Source organism: Ochotona curzoniae, unplaced genomic scaffold, assembly GCF_017591425.1.
Source record: "Ochotona curzoniae isolate NIBS_2020 unplaced genomic scaffold, NIBS_Ocur_1.0 contig_584, whole genome shotgun sequence".
Lineage (NCBI taxonomy): Eukaryota > Metazoa > Chordata > Mammalia > Lagomorpha > Ochotonidae > Ochotona > Ochotona curzoniae.
Window position 1 is genome coordinate 84,791 of NW_024466480.1, and position 22,049 is coordinate 106,839.

The following is a 22,049-nucleotide window of genomic DNA, read 5'->3' on the forward strand; positions in this document are numbered from 1 at the left end:
GGGGATGCAACTGGGAAGGCAACAGAAGCTGATCCCAATCCTCATCTGAGTGGAGACCCAGATGGAGTTCCTGGCTCTTGGGAAGGCAGCAGAATCTGACCACAGTGCTTAGATCTCTGTCTTCCTCATGGAAGACCCAGATGGAGTTCCTGGCTCCTGGCTTCAGCCTGACCAGCCCTGGCTGTCGGACTAAATGGAGGCACTCACTCTCTCCCTGTTTGTTGCTCCTTCTTTTAAACAAATAGATGAAAAACGTGTTTGAAAAATGTAGAATCAGACATCTCATGGTGATAATGAATGTAGGTGAGCATGTAGAAAGAAAAGATAAGCTCTTGCGCTGAGCAGATCCTCCTGACTTGGACGAGAACTCATGTTGTTTAAGGATTATTTTCATGTATTTGTATAGACAGTACATGAGTATTTGCATGGGACATAAGAGTATTTTTAAGACTATGAGAGGGATGGGTGTTTTGCGCAGCAGTAAAGGTGGGCGTTTCAAGGTTTTTATCTTTTTTTCTCCCGATGATGACAGTTATAATTAATTTTAAATGTTTTTTAAATTTTAAGGTTTCACAACTTTGAACTTAATTTATACGAAGTTATAATATCTAATGTATTTTTGGAGCACAGGGACATGCTACCCTTTCTCCCTTCCCCAGTCCTACACTTCAACCATTCTGAAATTTGAAAAACAAGATAAAAATAATGAAACAATCTCTGACAGTGTAATTTCATAAGATGCTTATTAGGATCAAACATGCTAATAAAAATGAATTTGTTCTTTAATCAAATGATAACAGTTGGTTTTAAAATTGAGAATTATGGGGTATAACTTTTAGAAAGAGATGTGATCTCCAGAAGCTGACAGCCTCCAACAAGTAGCAGGCATACAATCACAAAGGAAAAATATACATACCCAGAAAATTGCAGTGCAGGCAGCATCCGTCCAACCCATACATATCTTCAGGTGCACCTCAAAGAAAATGCAAAAAGATCAAACTTTCACAGAAAGAAAGAAATTAAGAGCTAATGTTTCATGCACATGGTTTCTTAAAAATCATGCAAAGTCAGTGTTTAACATAACATTGATTCTTCCATGAGATCTCTGAAGATCTCTTGGAAATATAAGATGAAATTCATGAATGCACCCCTTTCACCACTTAATTTTGTTTTTGCCTTCTGTGAATCTACGACATAATAGAAGCTACAATGTGTGTGACACAAGAACTGCCTCTGCCGCTAGTTTGGACTTTGCTTATTAACATCAAAGCATATTCACTTAGACCCATCTCACAGACAAAATGACATGCTCTTATGCCCGTGGACAGCCCTCCACAGCCAACACCCTTATTCTACAGCCCTTCGTTGCACACAAAGCATTGGAAACACCCCTTCTTTGTGACCTGTCCCATTCCCTCTTGGCATAGGCTTCAGTTACATTCACTTCATGATCCCCCATTGACCCTGCCTTTCTGAATTCTGTGGACAGGTCCCTATTCATCCTCAGGCAGAAGCACTTCACTGAGATCATGACTCAGGCAAGCAGGCCTCCCTGCATCCTGCCCCCTCTTGGCCCAGGTCTATATAGTGTGACTCTCAGGTGGCCACAGGTGAATGCTCCTGGCTGCTGTCTTCTGAGCCTTATCTGCACTACCTTCTGGACTTTCAGACTTACCTGGAGGTGTCTCAGAGAGGCAAGTTTTAAGCGGAAATGCAAAGTCTTCTGTGCAAGCTTCCAGATGGAAAGGGGAACATGTTCCCCAGTGAAGTCTGTCCCTGAGCTGGACACAATAAATCCCAGACAGCCAAGATGGTGGTTCCTGGCAGGAGAGCTGTGCACAGGTCCTTATGCCTGCTCATCAGACACGTTTCTCTGGGGGACTTCAACCCCTGCACGCATCACCGCCACAAGGGATGCTATTCTGCACAACAAGGCAATTTTAGCCCTATAGATTTGTTGTTCCCAAGACACAAGCATCAAAGTCAGGCAAATCAGCTATTGATAGTTTTGTATCCTTGGGACATTTTTGCCTGTTAAAACAAAATCACATAATCACATATATCAAATCACAGACCTACTACACTTTCTCCCAAACCTAGAAATAGAAGCTGGTCTTGATCCTGTCCCTGGGATCACCAAAGCGTGGGTGTGTGGTAGAGAAACAGGCTTGGTTGTATTCAGAGTTTTCAAAGTTCACACTCCACCACAGTCATAACACAGGGTCAGACCTAAAGCTCTCTCAGGTCTTCCGCATCCACGAAGAAGACATTCTCTACCTCTTTGCCATTGGGTTTGTGGTGCATTTTGCAGAGTGGATCTTGTGTGTAGATTACACTTAAAACACCTCATTTTATTTGTATAAAATGTGTAGGTTTCATGTATCTCACAAAAGGCATTTAGTGTACTTCCCAGGGTATACTTCCTCATCACCCATGTTCTTCTCCACTACACTTTTTATAATTAAAATTTTTATTGGAAAGGTGATGTTTATGTAGAGAAACATTGCATCTTCCATCTGCTGGTTTACTCCCCAAATACCCAGGAAGACCAGAGCTGAGCTGTTGAGGAGCCAGAAGCCAGGAGCTTCTTCCAGGTTTCCCACATGGGAGAAGGTTCTGAAGGTTTGGGTCATCCTCTAATGCTTTCCCAGGACACAAACAGGGAGCTGGATGGGAAGTGGAGCAGCCTGGAGAGGAACTGGCATCCAAATGGGATTCCAGCTGATGCAAGGCAATGACTTAGCCACTGGGCTTTCATACCGGACTCTTTTATTCTCACTACCACACCATTTTCCCCCTTCTGGCCAATTTTAGTTTGCGTAATAATCTGCAGTTGCTCCAAATTTACTGCAGAAAGCCAAGATTTCATTCTTTTGATGGCGGGGGCAGGGCATTCCAATGCATAGGTATACCAGATGACTTTTGATAGGTGTCCTATTTAGTATAACAATTACACATGCTCTTTGAACTTGCATGAGGTTAAGGGTGCAGAATTGAAAAGTCCACATTCCTCATGATACAGCGTCTTGCCAAATCAAATCCTATGACAGTATTCAATGTCCGTCTTAGTAGCTTATTTTTCAGATCACATGCATTTAAGAATCATTAAAATAAAAATGTTTCTCTGGACTCCTGTTATGGCAAGGGATTCCAATTACACACTCTTAGGGCAGAATGAAACTCTGATCTTTGTCCATCAATACTATGTGCAATCTATTCCCAAACAGTAGAGACTTTGAGTGTGTGAGTACTGGTTGGATTCTGCCTATGGTCATGCAATTGGAGCTGATTTTGTGATTGCATTTTCAGACACGGTCATGAACAAAAATGAGATTTTGTTTCTCAAAAAACAAACAAGCAAACAAACAAAAAACCTCATCCCATTTCATTGCCCATGTGAGACCCATGTAAAGAGATTTTCGTTAAATGAATAAGATTCAGAAATCTCCTTCAATATAAGAAGAACAATTTTTCATTTTAATTACCTTGTGTGGGATACTTTTCTGCTCTCCTCTGTCCAAGTACTTTGTGCTGAAAGGGTCTTGTGGTCCAGGTGTGGGGGTCTGAGTTTGGGTGAATGAATGTTGGATGTACCTTTTCTTAAAAATTTTTTTTTTGCACCTGCCTAAAAAGGTGCAGAGATAACCTTGACCTTGACTCCTACATTTCTAGAGATGACACTGTGATTCTGAGAGAAGTGTGAAGAACCTTCATGAAAATATGACTCAGCAGCAGATTCAGCTAATGCTTGCGATGCCATGGACCCACATGGAAGCAGCAGTCTGAGTCCCAGCATTCCTCTTCTGATCCACTCCTGGAGAATGCATCTGGGAAGGCTGCAGATGTGTGTGGATTCCTGTCAACCAGCTGGGACACCAGGATGAAGCTCCTGGCTTCATGGAGATGCCCAGCCCTGGCTATCATGGCCCATTGCGAGAGAGCCAGCTGATGGAAGATCTCCCCATGTCTCATTCCCTTCCTCCCACTCTCTCAGTCTTTTTGCATATAAAGTAGTCCTCTCTAAAATTATGACACAAAGATAGTAAGACAGCTATCTTTTATTTTGCCAACCAACCCAAATTAGTTCTCATCTTCCATTTTTAGCTGTCTTTAGACATCGCAATGCCATTTCCCAGCAATATAGTATTAATTCAACTTTTTTTAAAACATCTTAGTTTAATTTATGAAAAAAAATATCAAATGGGTTATAATACGGGAAGCCAAACTTGGAGGCAGGTCAGCCCAGGTAAGTCTGCAGCATACATCAACATTTGTGTGGGTCACGCCTGAGCACATGATGGCACACAGGAGAGCCTGAACACAATGTGCCCAGCTGGGCAGGGCTGCAATATCTGCTTGCAAGAGCTGAGACTCTGGGTGTGTCATGTAGGGCTGTGTTGAACTCCTGCCAAATCACATGAGTCCTGTGGCTCAGAATATGCCATGTAGGGGAAATCTTCACACTCCCTTGCTGGGTTGTAGCTCCCAGTAGTGAATATGAGATACAGGGTTATGTGAGGACCAGATTGGGCAATACTACAGCACCTGTCAGCACGCAGGTAGGCTGGTCTCAGGGTAGGCAGTCTGGAATAGGCCCCAGGACACTGCTACGCAGATGAGTCATCCTTTGATGACATGCTCAACATCCACTGCTGGCCCAGATGAGCTGGCTGTCATGTCTCCATGATGTCCACTACTCAGACAGCAGCAACAGAGGAGACACAGTCCCAACACCTGCTCTCTAGGGTTATAGAGTCCAATGATCCACTTGGAGAATCCCCTGAGAGATCAAATTGCAGTGACTTCAGACTTGAGCTTTGTGTGCATTTGCCAAGGCAGGGTCAGTTTCAGTCCATCACCTATACTAGCCAATGATCACATTGTTGCCTAGACCCAATTCTCATGTGAACTGATGGGTGCTGTGACCCAGTAATAGATACAGCCTTGCAAGAAAATGCCCATAATTTCTGTTAGGCATGTTCCCAGCACCAGATCCTGCACCTGCCACGGGCTGCAGCAATCCTGCCTGACATGACTCACATCTAGTGCTGGCATTTGTCATCAGGGCTGTTGCCCAGTTCAGCTGACCTGCACCCATTAAGGCTCTTATGTTTGCCAATCAATATGGCAGCCAGCCTAGCCAGTCTCCCACCCTTACTGCCCCAACCACCATCCCAAGTCTCTCACTCACCAATGGATGCAATAGCCAGCAAGGGTGTCTCCAAAGTTACTCTACCAGGCCTACTCTTAGCCCCTGTTCTTGTGTGTGCCAGCAGGTACAAAGCCCAGTCTAGATGGCCCATTTAAATAGTATAATTTTGCTTTAATTTTTCATACATATTTTCCCTTTTTCAATAAATTATTTTAAGGATTTTTAAGAAATCATTTTCATTTTTTTAGGGTATATAACATGAGAATTAATATGTTTAAGCATTTGTAATAATCAAAGCATGATAATTGCATTTGCATCTCCTTCAATATTATCCTGTGGAAGTAATGGGCATGGTGCAGAGACCTAGTGATTAAATTTCTGGCTTTGCAGGCACCAGGATCCCGTATGGGCGCTGGTTTTAATCCTGGCAGCCATGCTTGCATCTAGCTCCCAGATTCTGTTCTGGGAAAAGCAGTTGAGGATGGCCCAAAGCCTTGGAACCATTCACTCACGTGGGAAACCTGGAAGTAGTTTCTGGATCCTGGCTTTGGACTGGCTCATCTCCAACTATTGCAGTCACTTGGGGAATAAATCATCAGACAGAACATCTTACTCCCTGACTTTCCTCCTCTCTGTATATCTAAATTTGCAATAAAAATTAATAATCTTTGAAAAATATTATCCTATGTATGTATTGAGAAACATGTAACTCTAATTTGAAATGTATATTAAATTATTTAGAGTTGAGTTAAACTATCTACAACATATTACTCACAAGCTTAGTGCACAACTAGCAATTATATTGAACAAATAACACAGTAGAGAAATCAGCTGCCCAGGAGTAGAAGCAACAATCAAATCTCAAGATGCTCTTTCCATTTCCACTTATGCTTTGTGTTCAATGATAGATATGACATACTAGTGTACACATTGTAATTGTCTTAAGGGAACTGGCTTGTCTCATTAAGCAAAACATTTTAAAATGAGGAACTAAATGGCAGGTATTTGTGATTGCATCAAAGTATGAGAAAGAGAAAGAGGATTCATCTCAGTCCATCAGGGTCTCTTGGGAAACACCTGTAACAACACGGCTTTGTGTCCTGGCCAGAGTCCCTCAGGGACAGCAGATGCCTGGAGTTCAGGGAGCTGCCTAATGAGCAGGAGCTGGGAGATGTAAGGAGCTCCTCTGCTGTGTTCCCTCAGACTGTGCAACCTTGGGCTGGAAGCAGCCTGCTTGTTGCATTTGGGGTCCTGAGTCAGGCTCAGGGACCAGAGTTTCTCTCCTTCTCTCTGCTGTGCCTGGAGCAGAGCTTCAGTCTGAAGCATCAACCATCCCAGGAGAAATTTGGGCCTTCATACAAACACTTTAGTGATAGAGTGCCATGCAGGTGAGTCTGGCAGACACTGTAGGAGGGATCCCAGACTGTGGACACAGACAGCTTTCCCTGGAGTTAACCAAACACTGAACTAACTGTGTGAAAACCTGGGATAGTGAAAACCTGCTATACTTAACTATTGAATGCATTGGTCACAGATTATCAAAGCAGAGATAAACGTTGGAACTCCTAGGGCAATAATGAAGAAATTAGGTCAAGAAAAGATCAATTCTAATAGAAAATGTGTGGTATAAGTTTCCTTTAGTACATACAGAAGCTTAGCAGAATTGGAGGATTTGGAGGAGGTAGAGAGGGAATTTTCTGTGTTTCTGGATTTGTGGTGCAGGGAGGTCATAATAAGTTGCCAGTGAGAAGGGGCCTGGATGAGTAATGGGTGAAATGAGAGAAGCCAAGATCACAACCCTTGACCCTGGAACAGCCTCTGCAGACGGAGACAACCCTGCCCATTCATGCAGTGAAATGTTGCTGTAACTGACTGTCCCAGGATTGACAGGAAAGGACCAGGAGACGGGAAATGCCTGCATGACAATCCTGATAGTAGCAGCTGCTGGAACACACAGGTCTCAGGGTCTTCTGTCTTCTCTCACTGTGCTCTCACATGACTCAGAGTTATCCTTACCAGACAGTAAGAACAGCTCTATCACAGACACCTGCTCGACAAATTACTTCATCATCTGGGAGTTGGATACGCTCAAGGCTTTCCTGTCACGCTCATTTTCTCCTGCAATTTCAGTGATTTCCTGGTGTGCTGTCAGTGAAGAGAGAGTTTTATTCCTATCCTTATTGACTTAATATCTCAAAGATTGGCCATTATTGGTAGCTTGCTTTCTGCCATGGTGCCCTTTGATGTGTACTTGAGTATATTTCAGTACAGTGAAAAATAAATTTATAAGATAGATTGGTATGTTCAAAAATGTCTGATGCAAAAATATATCCTAATCCAAACTTATGAGAAGTCATCAAAATTTGAACAACTCTACTTTGCAAAAGGTGTGCAAAGAAGTCATTGAAGCTTTTATCTGCATTTGTAAGACATTTTAATGGACCCTCAGTAGAAGGTAAGAGGATCTGTGAATGCTTGTGCTTTTTGTTGTCAAAGCCTCTAACTCATCCAGGCTTCCACTCCAACGCAGATTAAACCTACAAAGATTTCAGTTTTGCAAACAGAGCCTTAGTAAGTCAGCTTCATGTATATTGCCAACCTATTCCATGTTACGTCATTCTTATCGTTTCACATCCTTCGTGATTCCTCTTTGCTTAGCATGACTGAGTCATTTGCTCAGAATTGTAGCACTTCCGCCTTCATGTGAACCATCTTCCTGAAGAGTACTTTATCTCATAATCAGAACTGAATCTCTTTATCTGTTTACATACATGGAACCGCACATAATATACAGCTTCTTACCATGATCTTTCTTTCACGTAGCGAAATGGAAAAAATCAATGGTGAGTTTTTAACCGCTGAAGAATAGATATTATGCAAGTGGTCACAGAATATTTCATATTATATAAGAATATTTTGATGATTTAGGGAAACATTGAGGGTGAAAGTATTGATTGGTCAGGGATCCTACTGGGAAGGTTCAAAATACGTACCAAGCAATCTCTAAATTCAAATTTTGAATGGGAATGGGAAAACATAAATTTGGGATTTCGCTTGTGCTGGTTACATTTTTTTTCTGTTTGTTTGTTTTGTTTTTATTGTGGATATGATTCAGGTTTAACTACTTCTGCCTGACAGTGATCTGCACCACATGAAACTGGACAACCAAACTGAGCTTTCAGAATTCTTTCTCCTGGGATTCTCAGAGGACCCAGCACTGCAGCCTATTACATTCGGGCTGTTCCTCTCCATGTATGTGATCTGTGTCATTGGGAACCTGCTCATCATCCTGGCCATCCTCTCAGACCCACACCTCCACACGCCCATGTACTTCTTCCTCGCCAACCTGTCCTTGGTGGACGTCTGCTTCACCTCCACCACCATCCCCAAGATGCTGGTGAACATCCAGATGCAGAGCCAAGCCATCAGCTATGCAGGCTGCATCACACAGATGTTCTTCTTCATAATCTTTGCAGAATTAGATGACTTTCTTCTCGTTGTGATGGCCTATGACCGGTTTGTGGCCATCTGTCACCCCCTGCACTACTCGGTCATCATGAATCCCCGGCTCTGTGTGCAGCTGGTTCTATTGTGCTGGACCATCAGTGTCCTGCTTGCATTGCTACACAGCTTGATGGTGCTGAGGCTGAGCTTCTGCACACATGTGGAAATCCCGCAATTTTTCTGTGAGTTGAATCAGATGGTCCACAGAGCCTGTTCTGACACCTTTCTCAATGAACTCATACTGTATTTTGCAGTTGTGCTTTTTGGGGGTGGTCCCCTGGCTGGGATCCTGTACTCTTACTCTAAGATTGCCTCCTCCATCCGTGCCATCTCGTCAGCTCAGGGCAAGTATAAAGCCTTTTCCACCTGTGCCTCTCACCTCTCTGCCATCTCCCTATTTTATGGCACAATAATAGGTGTGTACCTCAGTGCCAGCGCTGCCCCAAGTTCAGCCTCAACTGCAGCAGCCTCGGTGATGTACACCGTGGTGACCCCCATGCTGAACCCCTTCATCTACAGCCTGAGGAACACAGACATGAAGAGAGCTCTGAAAAGACTGTTATTCCCTAAATGATAGTGGAACCCACAGTGTTGGGGCTGAGCAATCTCAGTGACATCATGCCTCAGGCATTGGGATCAGACACTGTTATGCATTTATCACAGGCAGAAACAGAACTTTCTTAGTTTGTTTCCTGTTCTTTTTTAATGCTTAATTCCTTCGAGTATACTGCAGATGAATAACACATTGCTTTGCAATGCATGTTATCTGGTAAGCCAAATAAAATGTAAAAATAACCATATTGTAGAATAACTAAAGTAAGAGAATATTGAGCCAGTGAAATATGACTATGATTTTTTAAAAATCTTAGATTTTTTAAAGGAAATCTACTAATCTAGTTCAATTTATATGTGTAAAAGGCTTAAAGATAATATTTTAAAAAGTCATAAGAATATCTCCATCCTTTTGTTAAACTCATGTAATTCAATGTTGCTATTCTTGCTGCTGGGATAGAAACCTTGACAAAACACTTGCTTTTTATTGGAGTTCTAAGACATTTTCCCTCTCCTAGTATGACAGTAACTTGTTAGAAAACTGTCCTTGTTGTCATTTTTGACCATGAAGCTACTGGGAGGTGATACACTGTCAATTTATCATTGTTTTCAGTAGCTTTCACAAGCCACCTATCATTTCTTAGTAAGACTTAAAATATATGTACAAATAATTCTGTGGAATTTCATTGAAACCTAAATATGAAAACAAGAAAATCTGATTATCTCAGCAACATACATTTTCACCTAACCCAATGAGACCTGTTCACATGTCAGATTTCTAGAGATGCCACACTATGTCTGAGACAAGTTTAAGTACACTCATGAAAATATAACTCAGAAGATACAGCTGATATTTGTGATGCCATGAACCATATGGAAGCAACAGTCTGAGTCCCAGCATTCCCGGTCTGATCACTCCTGGATAATCCATCTGGGAAGGCAGCAGATGTGTGTGGATTCTTGTCACCCATCTGCGAGACCAGGATTAACTCTTGGCTTCCTGGAGGCCCAGCACTGGCTTCCATGGACCATTGCTAGTGAGCCAACAGAGGGAAGATCTCTCCCTCTCACTCCCTCAGATTCAGTTTATCGCCTGCACCAGCTGATGGACGTACAGTCATAATGTAAAAAAATATTCTTTACCAACAACATTAAGCACATGTTGGATGATGCCAATTTAGCAGATCAGATCCACTTCTCATTTCAATTGTTCCACTCTTCATTTGGTACCCCAGAGGATGCCCATAGCACCTGCATGAGAGTCCTGGATGTCATTCCGAGTCCTTGGCCTCATTCGAGACAAGCCACAGACTGTGCAGCCACTGGGTTACTGAAGCAGTGGATGGTTGCACACACACTCTCTTCTCTTTTATTTCTCAGTCAGAGATGACCTTCCCATTGACAGAGCAACATGTTCTATCTTGCATTGAATCATTGGAGAGTGTTAGGGTTTTTTCATTTCAGTGGCAGAGAGACAGGATGATAGGTAGTTCTCACCAGCTGGGTCACCCCTCAGTTCCTGGTGTCCTTGCAGTGGGTGTGGAGGAAAGTGTGTGGAGAACTGTTCCATTGCAGGTAGAGCCACAAGGAATTTCCCTCTGCATGGCTGGACCCAGCGGATATCTCTACAAGCTACCTGAAGGCAGTTGGTGTGGAGTTGGTTTCTTACTATCAATGTGAGCTTGGAGGTTAATGTCATTGATAACTCTAAAAGGACTTTTATTGTTCAGGCCATTTCTGTCTCTGCTGCCCCCATTTGACCATCCTTGATCTTTAGGTTCTCCATTTTTTTGTAATGCATTTCCTCCCATTAACTGATTCAAGATTAAGTTGTAGAATGAGGATTGTAGTACAAATATGTTCCTGATTGATACTGACATTTTCTATAGAGAGCTTTAAGGTGAAACAAAGGGCAGAATTATCTTTGGAAACATCCACTTGCTCATGAGGTAAAAAGTCTGTGCCTGGGATTGTGACTGTTCCTGTGTAAATAAAGGGAATAACATTGATGCATTGTCCATATGATCATGAAATCATAGTGGTCCATTTATTTTCTATTATGCCTACTCCACGCACCCTTCATGAGTTCCGAACTCAGCTGAAGCTGGACTGCAACACTTGGTGACTCAGGTGCTGAGCCTTGGCCATGAGCTGGCGTTGGGAGCTGGGATCTGAATCTGGGTCTCTCATTGGCAAACAGGAGAGCCTTGATGGGTGCAGGCCAATGGAGCTAGTCAACAACCCAGCTGACAAGTTCCGGGAATAGACGTGAATCACGTCAGGCAGGATTGCAGCAGCCCCTAGCAGGTGCAAGATCTGGTGCTGGGAACATGCCTGGCAGGGGAACTGTTGGCACTTCCCTGCTAGGCTGTACCTATTACTGGGTCACAGCACCCATCAGTACATGTGAGAATTGGGTCTAAGCAACAGTATATTTGTTGCCTGGTGCAGGTGATGGACTGAATCTGAGCCTTCCCTGGCCAGTGCACACAAAAATCAAGTCTGAGGTCAACCCCAGTAAGATCTTTTGGGGTTTCCCCAACTATATCCTTAAACCCTAACCCTGAATTGCAGGTGCTGGACTGGGTCTCCACAGTTGCTGATGCCTGAGGAGTGAACATCATGAAGGCATGAAAGCCAGCTCTTCTGGCTCAGTGGTTACATGTTGGTTACATGTCAGTGCCATCAGAGGATGGTTCTTAAAAGCACTAATGGATTATGGGTCCTTTATCAGGCTGGCCTGAACCCAGAGCAGTCCACTCACCTGCTGACTGATACTGTGACCTTGCCCAGGTTGGTCCACCCTGTACTCTGCCTTTCACTCAGCAATGGGAACTCTAGCCCAGCAAGGGAGTCCCAGGAGTTTCCCTAACAGGCCTAAGCAGTATATGCACTGTAAAAAACACAATTGAAATTAAAAGTCTAGCACATAAACCATCAACGGAAAAAAATTCATCTCTTCATGAAACATTTGAGCCCCTTGTATTTCTGAAACAATGTTGACAATAAAAGTGGGAAAAAGGAGAAATCAGAAAGACGATATAGGTGTGATAACACACAATGAAATGCATTTGCAGTGTACACAGAGGAATAAATATTACTAAAACAAGACAGTGACCAGAATGAGCAAGCACTATTACTTCCTCTGATAAATGCATCATAGTGTCTGACCCTGAGGCTTGAGGTTTGGACTCACTGACACTGGTCAGCCCTAACACCGTGGGTTCCACTAGAGTTTATGGACCAAGATTCTTGTCAGAGCCTTCTTCATGTTTGCATTCTATTACAGCAATTCTTCACTGCCTGAATGGGCAGGGTGGTGACTCAGTTTGTAAAGGCTGTTCCAGAGCCAGGGATTGTGCTTACTTTTTCTGTAATCCAATTCTATGTTTTGGACAACCAAAGTCACTTTGCACTGCAAAAGTAATATTATTTCACTCTATCACATGTCCCTCCATACAGAAAAATCCTTCTCTGCTCCCCTAGATCTCCAATTGCTCCAAAGTTGACTCCTTTTTACTCTAGGGTGTCTAAGACACTCACTCTCCTTAGAATAGATCTTTTCTTGCCGTCATTTATGAAAAAGCAAAAGACATTGCCCGAGGAGATTCAAAATTTACCTCCCCTTTGAAAATCACTGACAAATGCTTTCATTAGTTAAGGATAGCATTCACCATCACAGACATATCCAAGGTGTTTTCTAGGTTTGTTCAGTTCTTGGTTAACCCCAGGAAAAGCTGTCTGGGTCCACAGGCTGTCCAATCAACAGCTGCCTTGTCATAACAACCCAGAATGCTACATCCTCAGCGTTCTAGAAAAACCACAGGGACAAACGGGTTCTTCAGCCTGGTGGAGAAAGCATGTGAGTGGGAGGCTCAAGCTGTGCTTTCTGTGGTCTTTCTCCCCACAGGCCCCTACCAGGGAGGACGTTTAGCCTCCATGAAAGCCAGCTTATCATGAATGTATGGGGCTGGGTGTCTATTGAGTGGCAGTGTGCCAATATGCTGAAAATAGAATGAAGCCTGGGGCTTTTTCAATGCTGTTACTATGAAAGCATTTCTGTTTTCCATATATGAGACTACTTTGTTTATCTCTAAGGAGACAAATTTGTCCTGGTTCTACATTAGAGATGGTGTTGTGAAGAACACATGTCATGGAGTCAGCCAAGTCAAGGCACTTTGCATAGGCAGAGCACATCTCATTTCCTATGGTGTCTCTCAGTGAGTTTTCCCTAATACAGCACAGCGTCATGAAATAGGGTCACCATATTGTAAAAGAGTGTACTTCTCTATTGTAGATTGTGCTACTGCAAATAGAGGATTACAGATCCCCTTCTCACATGCAGATTTCATTTCTCTTAGGTATATTCCTAGGAATGGGATAGCTGGGTCATATGGCAGGTATATTTGCAATTTTCCAAGCACTCTCCCTACTTGCCGGAGTCCAGCTCCAGCTGAGTTTGGAACTCGCAAAGGGTGTGTGGATGAGGTGCAAAGAAAGAAAGAGACGGACCACTAGGAACTCTTGACCATCATAATGGACAACACACAAAAGCTGTCTACTTTATTAATACAAAATCAGTCAAACTCTGGCTCAGACTTTTTACGTCATGGTCAAGTGGGTGTTTCTAAAGATAACTCTGCCATTTGTTTCACCTGAGGCTAGGATGTTAACCACCTGGTGCCTGGCACCTGGCGCCTGGCTAGGAAAAAGTTCTCAATAGATGGTGCATATCAATCACTAACACATTCCTACCACAATTACTCTACAGCTTTGTCTTGAGACAGTCAAGGAAGGAAGGGACCTAAAAGATCAAAGAAAGAGGGAAAGAATAGGTTCCCACTACACCTGAAGACAGAACACCCTTGATTAGCATAGGATCAAAAGGGGAGTTAGCACCCTTGATTAGCATAGGATCAAAAGGGGAGTTAGCACCCTTGATTAGCATATTGCCACAGGATGCAGCCAGAACAGCAATAACAGCTTTTTGGCTAAAAACGGCAACAGCAACATCAGCTTCTAAGCTCCCATTGATATTTAACAGTAACTCCGCAGAGGCAGACAATGCCTAAATAGAGTACAGAAATCTCAATGTGGTTGTCCGGTGTCCATGCAAAGGGAGGCAGAGCTGCATTCAGGTGTAGTAGAGACATCCGCCGGGCCTTGCCACATAGCGGGAAGTTCCTTGTGACCTTGCCTGCAAAAGAATGATACTCTTCACACCTTCCTGTCTTCCACATCCATCACACGGACCCCAGCACCTCCTGATTTCCACAATGGTTGTACTAGCCTACACTCCCACCAGCAGTGAAGGAGGGTGCCTTTCTCCCAATTTCCAAGCCGGCAGGTGTTATTAGTTGAGTTCTGAATGTAGGCCAGTCTCATTGGAGTGAGGTGGTACCTCCACGTGGTTTTTATTTGCACGTATCGTATGGCTAGGAAGCCTGAGCATCTTTTCATATGTCTTTTAGCCAATCTGTTCTTGGAAAAATGTCTGTTCATTTTTCTTGCCCATTTTGTTACAGTTTTTTCTTTTTTTTAATTGCTGTCCCTGTGTTTCTGAAGCTCTTTGTAAATCCTGGATATTAGTCCCCTATCACTTGTATAGTATGTAATTTTTTTTCTGCCATTCTATTGATTGCTTCTTCATTTTATGGAAACAATCCAGAAGTGCGTCCAAGGAAGAGTAGTTAAAAAAGCTGTGGTACATATACTGCATGGAATATTACCCATCTATTAAGAAGAAAAATTATTCTATTTACACGCAGATGATCCCAGCTACAGACCATTATGCTCATTGAAATGAATGAATCACAAAAGAACAAATATCATACATTCTCTCTTATATAAGGAAACCAACAGGGAAAGTGTAACTCCTATAGTCCAATCCATACTGTTTTTGATTGTTTGTTGGCTGCATCCCATGTGTTTTGATGTTTTTTGTTTCAGTTTCGGTTCATTCCAAATCATCTCTTTTCTCTAGTCGAATTCATCTCAGGCGCATGAAATATATGATGGCATCATTTTTCCCCAGAGACTTCTGTGTTTTCTTTTTGTAACTCATGTGTTGGTTACTCAGTGGCACTTTTTTTTGTTTGTTTTTATTTTTTTTTTCATGGTGCTGTCATTTGTTGTTGATGTTGTTGTTGTTGTAGCTGTTCTAACTCATATCAGTTGTAGACCTTGTTTCATGGCTTCTCAGTTATGATAATGTATAGTGATGGAGTACTTGAGTCTATCATATACAGATGTGGGGGTATAATTGAACATGCATCCCTATATCCAGATGAAAGATGGAATCCCAATGAAGCTGTTGGACATGTGTAGACAATGGGATGCTGGATTGTCTGACATTGTCTGTACCAACAATGTTGGGGCACACTTAAATAGGAGACTGATAAAATTATGATTCCTTATGAAGGACTAAACTATTGTAACAAAATGGGAAAAATTGGACGGGGGTGAGAGTTTGGGGGAATCCCAGCCTATACAAAATTGTACCACATCATCCAAAATTCAAAATAAAAATATGTTCAAAAAAGAAAGACTGCCTAGCCTGTGAATGTTACAAGTGTAATGGGAAGGGGACCAGCACAGTGGCTCAAGGGCTAAATCATCAATTTGCAAGTACTGGTATCTCACACGGGCAACGGTTTAAATCCTAACTGCTCCAGTTCCCTTGGTTCCAGATAAAGCTCATCTCTAGCCTTTGAGGACAGTGGCAGCATAAACAAGCAGATGCAAGATACATCTTTGTCTCTTCATTCTGTAAATGTGATCTGCCTTTCCAATAAAATTTCAAATATCATTTTTTAAACGTGCAATGGTGAACATAGATCAGAAGGAAGAATCCACTGGGAAGTATCCCTACTGTGAGAATCAAGAAATCTGTGATTTTACACAAATAAGAGGGGTTTTTGCTTTTTGTATGTATACTGCATACAAAAAACTCATTCTACAAAATCAGTGCAATGGACCTAAAATGGTCTTTGGATCAGACATACCTGCAATGTATAAACCTTTCAAACCAAATATTGAATTTTTTAGCTTTTCATCTTTGTGGAGTATTTGATGATGAGCACACACTAACATGTGAATAATATTAAATACATATAAAGGGAGCAAATTTTCTATTTGTAGTTTTAAGTAAATAATGAACCTTCCCATGGTGCCCTTCGTCCCTCCCTCACTCTCAAAGTCCCTCCATCTTGGCTTTCTTACTCCAGTGTGATAGTCACACTGAAAGTTGAGACTGCTGGTTCAGGTTGGAAGTTATTCCAGGAAAAAAAAATTCCTCAAATCTTTCATAAATATTCAGAAGAGAATCACAATAATAACCTGTGTTAATGCAGGTATAACCAACAAGTATGCAAGCCCAGGTAGCCATGAGTGCTACCAATAAAAACCAGATCCAATGCCAAACACAGGAAGCAGGGGATTCCTTGCCATGTCCTCCTTGCTGTTGGCATTGATCACTGTATCAGTAAGCAATTTCAGGGTAATGGGCCAACACAAAACCAACAGTACAGGGGTACAGAATGTCAGTCTCATAGGTGTGTAAGTCCAGAGAGAGCTTTAGGTCTGGCTCTGCGTGAGGACTGCAGGTGGGATTTGAAAGTAGACACGCTGGACACAACAGGAACCCTGTCTCCACCAAACACCCAGGACTGGGTGATGCCAGGGACAAGATCAAGACCAGCTTCTCTTCCCTAGATTTGGAGGGAAGTGTAGTAGGCCTGTGATATGGCATTAGGTGATTTTGTTTTCAGAGGCAAATGCACCCAGACAATATGAAATCATGAGATTGCATTTGCCTAACTTTTATGTTGGCATCTTGGGAACAAGAACTCTTACAGGACTAAAGTTGCCTTATTATTCAGAACAGCATCCCATGGGGCAATAATGTGTCCAGGATCTGAAGTCCCAGAAGTAATCGTGCCTGGTGAGCAGGCATAAGAAGCCTGTTTTCCCACTAGGAACCACTATCTTGGCTGTCTGGGGTTTGGTTGAGTCCAGCTCAGGGAGAGATTCTAGTTCCATCCTGCTGCCTTCATTGGGGAAAGTGATTGCATCTCCCACGAAAGCATTTTTATTTCCACTGGAAAACCTGCCCTTTTAAGAAACCTCCAAGTAAGTCTGAAAGTCCAGCAGGTGCTTCAGAAAAGGCTCAGAGGACATCAGCCAAGAGCATACACCTGCAGCCAACTGAGAGCCACATTCTCCTAGACCTGGGCCAAGAGAGGGCAGGATGCAGGGATGCCTGCTTGCCTGAGTCATGATCTCAGTAAAGAGCTTGTGCCTGGGGATGAAAAAGGACATGTCCACAGAACTCAGCAAGGCAGGGTCACTGGGTACAAGGAATTTAATGTAACCAATGCGTACAGGAGCAGGGAATGTGACAGGTCAAACAGCTGAGGGGTTTCTGATGAGTTGTGCAATGAAGGGCTAGAGTGCAGGGTTTTGGGTGTGGAGGGCTATCCAGGGACATGAGGGCAGGTCATTTTTATCTGTGACATGGGCATAAGTGAATATGCTCTGAAGTTAATAAGAAAAATCCAGAACAAGAGAAACTCTAGCTGCAGAAGCAGTTCCTGTGTCACACACACGGTAGCCTCTTCTCTCATGTGGTTGATTCACACGACCAAAACATCTAATGAGCAAAAACAGGTGCACTCATGAAATTCACCTTACATTTCTCAGAGGTATACAGAAATTTTACGGAAAAATCAATACTATGGAAAAAAAAGTGACTGTGGATTTTACAAAAACCATGTGTTCTTCAGTATTCTTCTCTGTGACAGTTTGAGTCCATTTGCATTTTCTTAGCGATCTGCAGCTGAAGATATTTATGGGTTGGTGAGATGCTTCCTGAACTGCAGTTTTCTGGGTATGTACATTTCTGATCCGTGTCGTATTTCTGCTACTTGTTGGTGCTTCTGCTCTAGTGACGGCATCTCTTTGTAAAAGTTATATCACTTAAACCTTCACTCTGTAAGCACCTGCTATCATTTGACTGTTTGAATCCTACTATCCATTCAAGATGTGAAATTATACTGTTAGGCATTACTTCTTTTCACCATTTTATCTATTTTAAAATTTCAAAATGTAGGATTGAGCAGGGGAACGATGGCAGCATGTCACTCTGCTCCTAAAACGGTGTATTTCAAATACATCAGATTCCATTTCTTTGTATAAATTGAAGCTCAAAGTTCTTTAAAAAAAACTTAAAATATAAAAAATTAAAAAAGATTAATTAAAACTGTCCCCACTAGAAGGAAAAAAATCCATCTAAAAATTCACCTTCACTGCTGTGCAAAACACCCATCCCTCTCATAGTGTTTTTAAAAGACTCTCTATGTCCAATGCACATAACCATGTACTTTGTATACAAATACATGAAAATAACCCTTTAAACAGCATGAGTTCTTGCCAAAGTCAGGAGGATTTACTCACTGGAAAATCATATCTGTGTCTTTCTACATGCCCTTATTAATTTTCACTGTAAGGTCTTTGATTCTCCATTTTGAAACATGTTTTTCCTTTATTTGTTTAAAAGAAAGAGAGACAGGGAGAGTGGGAGCCTCCATCTAGTGCAACAGCCAGGGCTGACCAGGCTGAAGCCAGGAGCCAGGAACTCCATCTGGGTCTCCCATGTGCATGGCAAGGATGTATGGACTGGGGTCAGCTTCTGCTGCCTTCCCAGGAGCCAGGAACTCCATCTGGGTCTCCCATGTGCATGGCAAGGATGTATGGACTGGGGTCAGCTTCTGCTGCCTTCCCAGGAGCCAGGAACTCCATCTGGGTCTCCCAGGTGCATGGCAAGGATGTATGGACTGGGGTCAGCTTCTGCTGCCTTCCCAGGAGCCAGGAACTCCATCTGGGTCTCCCATGTGCATGGCAAGGATGTGTGCACTGGGGTCAGCTTCTGCTGCCTTCCCAGGAGCCAGGAACTCCATCTGGGTCTCCCAGGTGCATGGCAAGGATGTATGGACTGGGGTCAGCTTCTGCTGCCTTCCCAGGTGCATCCCCAGAGCTGCACCTGCAGCAGAGCAGCTGGGACTCAAAGTGCAGCCATGATAAGGGATGCCAGCCTTGTCAGAGGCGCTTAGCTTGTTACAGACATAACAATATGTGAGGGGCAGACCCACTCTGTTTCTCCACTTAGAGAGACAACCGTGTCAGACCTTATGAGTTATTTCAAACTTTGTTATCTCAATTGCAACACTATTTTGCTATGAAATCAATTTTGCCCAGAATACTCTTTCTTAGTCTCCTCATTTTAAGTTTGTTGTCATGACCCCAACTGATGTGCAGAGAGAGAATATTTTGCATCAAAGAATATCTACATAGGAAGTAAATATTAAAGATTTGAAAATTTGTTCAATCTCAAAGTATTTTTAATTTAATAGTTTGAAAATAAGTGAACCCTGTAAGGAATTTAAAATAAATAGCATATTATCTAAAAGACAATTATCGATGAAGACAATCAATTATGACATTGAATCTGCTTTATTTCTTTATATTCTGTGTTATATAATTTGTAATCAGATAGTCACTAACTGACTTATAAATGTGTGGTTATGTTTAACTGTTGATATGCAGTTCATGTTCAGAACGTTCTTCTGTTTAAGCCATTTTTGGAGACTCTTAATAATTTGATTTTTTATCCTGTTCTTGCCACTTCTGCCCTCAAATCTGTTTCTGTGTTATGCGCCCCTATTCACTGGACCCTGTCAGGATTGAAAGAGAAATTAAACAGGTAAGGTGGCTGGCTGCTGGTTTAGCCCTTGCAGCAGCAAGGGGAAGACACTACATAATTAAAGAAACGCCTGAAACATGTTGGCTCGAGGGACACATCCAAAAGAGAATGCTATTTCATGTACAATCGCTGCTTTTGAAACGAATGTGTGCAGAAGAGACTGTGTGTGTTAGGCAAAGGCCAGACGTAGGACCAGAGAGTGCTCAATGGATTTATGAGACAAGAGACAAAACCTCAAAATAACAGAAAAACAAATATGACGTGCCTGAAAAGGACAATGAAGGCTTTCCCTTAGCAGCTGTCAGACCTCATAGAAACCAAGTGCTCCAATAGTATGCACTACACATGGAAAAATAATTCTGGACGACACAACAAGTTCCAGGTCAAATGTTGCTGTTCTTTGTGTGCAAACTTGGAGCAATAACTGGTTTATTCTATTCACTCATTTTTTTCCCTACTGTATTTGTTCTTATTGTACTCAGAGTGTTTCTCATTGCTGCAATGATATCACCACTTTGATCTATTGGATACTTTTTTTTTTTTTTATTGCCTGGGCATCAAGGAGGTATTGTTGGAACAGGCACATTTCCAGGACCAGTGCAAATTACAATGGTCTCTCAATAGGCTCCTAATCTTGTTAAATCCTTCCTGGAGACATTTCAATTTATTGGGCACTTAAAAAATATCTTCCAGCCCAGAGCAGGTAATGGACATACAGAAATGTAGCTGGTGGGAACGTCACAAGCTGAAGCTATGGGGGAAGTTATGCATTTCATAGGGACAGCTAGTGTGACAGTGACAGCTGCTTCAGAGCTCCTAAATGGAATGGGTAGAGCATGGTGCTACATGAAGACCATGGCATTCACTTCAAGTGTGTCACAAGCTCTTGAAGGAGATGGTAGAAAAGCAGAAGTAAGAGACAGTGCTAACTTCCACTAACTTCCTGATGCTCCCACATGCATATTCTTGTGCGAGTGTGTACATCTGTGGAGGAGGTTAGCAAGGACAGTTACAGAAAAAGAGTACACAGGCCCATCACACAGTCTCCCGCTAGCACTGGTTCAAGGTCATGGTTACTGAATTTCTCATGCTGAAAAATCCAAACTGTGCTTTAAATATCAACTGCTTCACAAGATTGTTCATTTGTGCACAGTTGGCAGTGAGCCATGGATCCCACAGGCCAATACCAGCTGTTAAAGCTGTGTTCAGAAGCTCATCTCTTACCAGTGTATTTTTGACTTCATAGTTTTAGGTTAAGATGGGTATATGGTAAGTCAAGAGCACCTGTGTCCTCAAATATCACACATACTACAGTAGCCAGAACACACAAATGCAGGTGGAAATAAAGCAGCACCATTTTCACTTCAAATGTAGTGACATGGGACAGGACTCCCTCCACCTTGAAGTGTCATGGTGACAAGCCTACTGCCGGCCTTAGTATTGTCTGACTCATCTCTTTGCATTTCACTGTTGCTCATTGCTGTTGTCAGCATCCTCCACTGTGGCTTTGGTCATCTGAAATGAGCCCTCCAGAGGGATATCGCATGGCCAGACACATCATTTCCCAGATGATTTTGTGCACCTGCTATATGTTTGTTGAGATCTTGATCTTTGTCCAAATGCCACATTGTTTGCTGGGCTTTTATGCTCCTGAGATATGAGTAGTACAACCCTATCTCTCCCCCTTGTGTTTTTAAAGCTTGTTGCCTTGCTTGCCAGCATGCATGCATCAGCATCCTGTGATGTGTTGCATGACTTGTCTTTGCTCATGTTTAGTCTTCAAGTCTTCACTGTTAGGGATGTTTGTTTCTCAGGGCTGCTCACACACTGTTGAAACAGTGCCTGGAACATACTGAGTGGTCAATATTCATTCTCAAGTGCATGAAGGAATCTCTTTGTAGCTTCAGTGTGCACAGCCTCATGAGGAAGTGACACATATTGGAGAGGGATTCCTTACACTGAGAGTTGGGAAACTCTGGAGGGAAACAGACTGGTATGAAAAACACACATGGTGGTGTTTCTGCAGGGTGACTAGCACTCACCTCAGTCCTGTTCTCTGTCCTTTGGTAGTCACATTGGCCA

The 22,049-nt window shown here is 42.6% G+C and overlaps 1 protein-coding gene across 1 annotated transcript; it reads left to right on the forward strand.

Annotated features, from left to right (window-relative positions):
* Positions 1-8,300: 8,300 nt before the first annotated feature.
* LOC121162859 (olfactory receptor 7A10-like) lies at positions 8,301-9,230 on the forward strand. The gene has a single exon (XM_040990093.1). The coding sequence runs from the start codon at positions 8,304-8,306 to the stop codon at positions 9,228-9,230; it is 927 nt and encodes a 308-aa protein (XP_040846027.1). The 5' UTR covers positions 8,301-8,303.
* The last annotated feature ends 12,819 nt before the right edge of the window (positions 9,231-22,049 follow it).